This window comes from Ruditapes philippinarum, unplaced genomic scaffold (assembly GCF_026571515.1).
Source record: "Ruditapes philippinarum isolate M1 unplaced genomic scaffold, ASM2657151v2 ctg2050_1_1_1_1, whole genome shotgun sequence".
NCBI classification, from domain to species: Eukaryota; Metazoa; Mollusca; class Bivalvia; order Venerida; family Veneridae; genus Ruditapes; species Ruditapes philippinarum.
The window spans coordinates 180,623-186,622 of NW_026867228.1; the positions used below are offsets into that span (position 1 = coordinate 180,623).

A 6,000-nucleotide genomic window follows, 5' to 3' on the forward strand; every position below is an offset into this window, starting at 1 on the left:
TCTTGGTTAAGTTTTTTAGTACCAGTCCACTTTTTGACTGAACTGTTTGAGATATTAATTTGAAAGTTGGAATACTTGTTTACAATCATGATTCCCAAACATGTCAGGAGAAGGTAATTCTGTCAAAGATTTTATTTGAATTATGGCCCTTAACTGTCAATGTTTTGTATTATAGGCAAGCACTAAAAAACTTAAAAAATCTAAAAAAATTCATTCCTATCCACTTGTTCACTTTACCATAAATTATGTCATATAAACATTGCTGTAATATTCAAGGGTATCAAACAACTAGTTATTTTTCTCTTTTTGTACTTGAAATTAAAATCAGTAGTATATGCATATTTCACATTTTATCTCGCCTATTACTGCAAAAACTTTTTTTATTGGCAAGCAATAAAAAAGTCGAGCGCGCTGTCTTACGGACAGCTCTTGTTTTATATTTATTTTAGGGCTAGGATATAAATGGTTGTGAATGTTGCTATATTTTAAATGGGTTATTCCAGTACTATTGTACAAAAACACCTACTATCTGTTCTGGTCTTGAAGGGACCAAATATATAGGCCATTAGTAACTTTACAATATATGTGATAAATGTCATTTATGTTTTTTTTCCAAAGGAAAAAATTACTGTAATTCTGGGGCTGTATTCATAAAGCTCCTATGGGAAAAATTCCTTAGTTTTCAAGATTTTCCATAAAATACATAAGATTTCCCTTAGTTTTAAAGAAGTTCCTTAGTTGCTATTCATAAAACTCCTTAGGGTGAAAATTCCATAATTTAATGAAATTATAATGCTAAATAGTATTTGTTTGTGCTAGAGCTCTTAATTTTATATACAGTTACATGTATATAGATATAATAATGTTAAGGAATAATGTAAAGCTTACACCAGTCATTTAGTTAAGACAGCGCTTCTCATTATCCTACTTATCACACTAAATATTTTAAAATGGATTTATCCATTTATTTATCCAGACAAAACCATTCATCATTTTTCAGGAAATTTTAAAAATACTGGTACATACTGATGAAATAGCGAACAGTGCAGACCATAATCAGACAGAACGACTGTGCTACGTGATCTTGGTCTGCACTGCTGGTATAGGTTAGTTCAGTTGCCACCAGTATGTTAAGGGTTAATTTTTTTTCACTTACATTCCACAACAAATACCAGTGATTTTATGAGATTGTTTTGCCTGTCTATTTGCAAATAGCATGTATAAAATTTCATATATTCTCTAATAATGGAAAAAAGTTATGTTGCTCTTTAATTATATTTCCTATGATAGATGGAGGATAAATAATGCCAAATTTGATATTTATGTTAAAAATCAGAAATGTGGACTTACACTGTTAAGAACAAACTATTACTTTTGTCAAATTTTGTTTTGATCTTTGTAAATAGATTGATCTTGTTAAAGTTTAGCTGAATTATCTGTTACTGTATATTGTACATTTCTGCAACGTTTTAACAGCAATCTGTAGATATCTGTAATAGAATGAATTAAAAGGCAAATATTTTGCATTTTATAGAAGAAAGTATTCAGTTTACACCTGAAATGTTTATGAATATACATGTAAGCCTATATTTTTTCAGATACAAATAATGCGATATTATAGGAAAACTGTTTAATATTTTTATGATGAAAACAGAAAAAAAGTGAATTAGATATTTATATCAAGTTGGTAATTAGACATTTATATAAAGTTGTTCTCTTCCAGTAACACTATGTTTTTATTCATAAACATTTGTGTTAGGTTATATGGCCAAAACTGAACAATTGTAAGCTGTTACTATACTGCAGGTTTCTAACGTCACTTTCAATTGGATAATCGTGATGTTTATATAGTTTTATGTACACGGCTGCTGTCAATTTTCTACAAAATCTCACTTTTTTGTCAAAAAAGTAAGTTTGCTGTATTATAAATTCTTCATAGATATTCCTTACAGGTTATATGACTTCATATAAATGGTTGTTTGCAATATAACTCTAACCTTGCGGCTCGGGTTATATTTCCAAACAGCCGTTAATATAGGGTCATATAACCTGTCAAAAAAAATCTTTATAACTAATAATATAACCTGTCAAAAATCTTTATAATTTAATTTATTATACTGTACAATTATTTTATTTGATGAAAAATGAAAATTTATTCATAAATTTACAGAATTTATATATTCATGAATTTACAGAATTTATAAAGGTAATATAATTATCGTGATAGGTATCCAATGAAATTAATTTTGAAGATTACCCAATTTCAAATCACCAATGAAATTCCAAGTTACAAACTTGTAGTATTATAAAATCAAATATATCAAGTTTGATATCAATATGATATTATTTACAACACATATATACTTTTTTGTACATGTATTTTTTTTACTTATAGGTAAACGTTGAATTATTTTATTCACTGTTTTAAGTGAAGAGAAATAAGAATTGTAAACTTCTTAATTAAAACATTTAACTTGAAAAGCAATGTGAGAGATTTAAAGTAATTATTCATGTTTTAATAACAGGGTGTCTAGAATCAGTCTCAAAAGTGTTTAAAAGTTTCCACTTTTCTTTTGATGAAATGTCTATTGATTAAAAGTTGCATATTGAAATTTGCTTTACTGTTTGTACTTTTGTATTTAAAAAATATGAAATACACTGTTTATGGTAAAATACACAGTTGTTTTTATTTGGACCTTGTTATTTAAAACAACAATAACCTGCACAGCATGTCAATTTATCTCTACCATTTCGCAATGCATGTACATAAAGCTAAAACGTCAGGTGTCTCGACCTCTTGGTCCGTTCTCTCAGTGCCTGAAAGAGCTAATGGATCTCATTAAGCCTAGAATACAGACATGTCGGTAACATAATGTCTTGCTCTTGTTTTATTGATGTGGATACACCAATTAACTAAAGCTTTAATTCACAATCTAACTTTTTGTCTTTTTGTAATGCGTACTGTATGTAGTCTATGTTTAAAAAGAGTCTAAATGTAAAGACACAAAAAGTAGACTTGGCTGTCGAGTACGGGACCTGGATATGTCACTAGTCATACCCTTAAAGGTTAATTTTGAAGCACAAAGTGGTAATAATTTACCTCCGTGGAGTTTCCACGGAATATTAGCCAAAGTCAAAAGTAGGTACGGTGGTCAATGAGAACCTAGATGTACAGTAACTCGAGACAATAATGAAAGGAGGTAACCCTTAAAAGGGCTGTTGGTGCCAAGCAAAAGGCCTGTCTTACAAGCCATCTATCTGTGATAGGGGCTCCCGCACCCTAGCATACTAACCTCGTCGTCTGCCTACATAGTAGGGCCACTCCTCCCCTCGGCATTAGTCAGGCCACCGGCAGCTAGTCCGCAGTACAAGTTCTGATTTTTTTTGCGCCATCCCAAGTCTTCAAATCTTCTGCCGATGCCCTGCCCCCTCTCAGCCACGTGCACGCTCCGAAAGGAAAATGAGAAGTGTCATTTTATCGTCATACACTCATTATAAACCAGCAAGCCAAGCACATGCATGTGCCTCATCATTATATTGAACATTGGTACATTAGATAATCACGTTATACGACCAGAATAACGACGGCAGCTTTACTTCTTCTCGCCGATCAAAAAAAAAAAAAAAAAAAAAAAAAAAATGAGAAAGAAAAAAAAATACATTTGACGTGGTTACTGACGGTGACTCGGTGAAAATTACTTTCTGCCTCCAGCAGTAATTAAATGTCTTTATGACTGAACCACAAAATCATTTGAAAAATCTGTATTGTAATTTAGTTGTATGTTTAAAGGCCCATTATGCTTTCATATTTATTTTTCAAAGTCTTCCTATTCTTGGTATTCTTTAATAGTTTCAAACAAGTTACTCATTGGCCAACTACCTGAACTGTCTTTTGACAATAAGTGTACATTGTGTATTTAAAATAGTACTTTGTTTACATTTTGCTTCTTTAATGACATACTGTTTTACATCAACTACTATTTTCTTCAGGTAACAAACATGTATCATGCTATTAAACCATTGTTCTAAGTTATAAAACTCATGTTTGACCTTTCTAAAGAAGTAAATATTTACACATTTCTGAGGCATAATGTGCCTTTAACATACGTACTAAAATTTACGAGGTTATTGAAATGAAACGACGAAAAACTTCTCTAAGATCTAAGTACCATAGCATATCCCCCATTTACTTATTATTAAGTCATCAATATATTAAATTTATTAAAAGACTGCTATCCGATATTCAGTATAAAATTTGAGGGTTGTTAAAAAGAAATATTTTTGAATTCGTTAGCTTGTCTTTCTTTAAAAAAAAGACTGCCAGTTTTCTAAATGACACTATATTTATAGGGTGTCCACTTATAGTGTGAAGGATTTAAAGCATAACATATCTACACTAAGTCAAAAATGATAAGTTTATTTTATACTTACAAAAAGACTGCAGCAATACAATATTTTCAACCTAGTTTATTCTTTCAATTTCATACAATTTTAAACTCTAAAAAAGACTTTTACAATTCAATGTTAATATACTAATATACTTAATAACCTCAGTTGTTAAAGGCGTGCACAATTTTCATCGATTCGATAAAAATATATATTACTAATTCATTAATTAATGTATATAATATTGGTTATTGGTTTTTACCTATTAGAAATATTTGATTATAACAAATATACTTACGTAAATCAGTGGTAAACTAAAGGAAATGTTTTCATCTTCCCGTTTTAAGGATAGGAATTTCCTCTTCCGTACAAAGTTAAAATACATATAAATATACGGCCTCTGTTGATGGACAGTAGAATCAACGTGTCGTCCAACTTGACATTACCAAGGTTAAAAAGAAAGAATCACCAAAAACAATCAACGTCTTTCTCAACGTTAGTAGCATCTTAAAAAAGAACAAGTAAGTAATTAGCATCCAGCTTAGAATGTAATAAGATGTTAGGTCAGTTTTTAAAGAAATGCAAATGATAATTAAAGTGTTTGTTTCATTTGGTCTAAACAACATTTATTTCTTCTTCAATATTTACAAACAAAATTACAATATATAAATTGCATTCAGGATTGAGTAAAAAGCTTAAATATTATATGACACTCTCTTCAGTACATCAGTCACTGTTTGTTTCATTTAATTTACATGTATGTCTTGATAAGATTTTTTTTCTATTATTTAGTATGAACAAAATGGTTTATTTGGGATGTTTGGCTCTGGTCTCATGTATTGGTATGGCTCTTGGTTACGGAAGTGTAATGACTGGACAGAAGGCCACAGGCTACCCATACATGCCTAACATGGGTTATGGGTATGTTCCCTACATGACCGCCCCCTCAGGGTTCGGAGGATTCCTCGGCGGCACCGGAAGCTCTGCAGGAGGCATGGGAATGTTTGGAAGTATCATACAATGTATGTAACTCAGTAAAATAAATATTCTTTTGTCAAGTAAAAGCAAATAAATGATTATTTTATTTATTGATATAGTTTTAAGATTGTGCCCTATGATTAATTATTAATAAGTCACACTTAGTCGATAAAAATTTCAAATCATGTTATTATTATGTTCTATATAATTATGCTATATATTTCAGAGCACTTTATATAAAACAAAAGTAAAGACTGTGTTCTTATTTTCTTCTTTATATTTCAGTGTTTATGTTTATCTTTGTGATAAACCTCTTGTTCTCGAGCACAGGTCTAGGCTCCGGGGGTCTCGGTATCGGCAAGAAACCCTCCAAAGCAAGCTCTGATTACGATTATTATCTAAAATAATAACAAGGTATGTAAACTTGGCATTCAATATTCAAACAATTTGAGTATCTAACCTGATTTCATTTCAGATTTGGCTACCTTTACATTTTAAACAGAGAGCTGATATGCGTTTCATAGAAAGTCTTTAGTCTGAAATCAGTCTTAAGACCAAAACTGGGATAATTTTGCTTTTTTAAAAAATGTCCTAATTCTAGACTTTTTATTTCTGAATAGCAATGCTGAGGGGTAT

General features: G+C 30.6%; 1 protein-coding gene across 1 annotated transcript; it reads left to right on the forward strand.

The window, feature by feature from the left end:
• Nucleotides 1–4,827: 4,827 nt before the first annotated feature.
• LOC132735357 (uncharacterized) lies at nucleotides 4,828–5,778 on the forward strand. Its single transcript, XM_060722294.1, has 3 exons — nucleotides 4,828–4,907; nucleotides 5,179–5,408; nucleotides 5,650–5,778. Exons 2-3 carry the CDS (start codon nucleotides 5,180–5,182, stop codon nucleotides 5,769–5,771), a joined length of 351 nt encoding a protein of 116 aa, XP_060578277.1. The 5' UTR covers nucleotides 4,828–4,907; nucleotide 5,179; the 3' UTR covers nucleotides 5,772–5,778.
• The last annotated feature ends 222 nt before the right edge of the window (nucleotides 5,779–6,000 follow it).

Coding starts and splice junctions, on each gene's coding strand:
- LOC132735357 (XM_060722294.1), top strand. CDS start 5,180: ATGAACAAAATGGTTTATTTGGGATGTTTGGCTCTGGTCTCATGTATT. Junction 5,409..5,649: donor GTTTGGAAGTATCATACAAT/GTATGTAACTCA, acceptor TTTATATTTCAG/TGTTTATGTTTATCTTTGTG.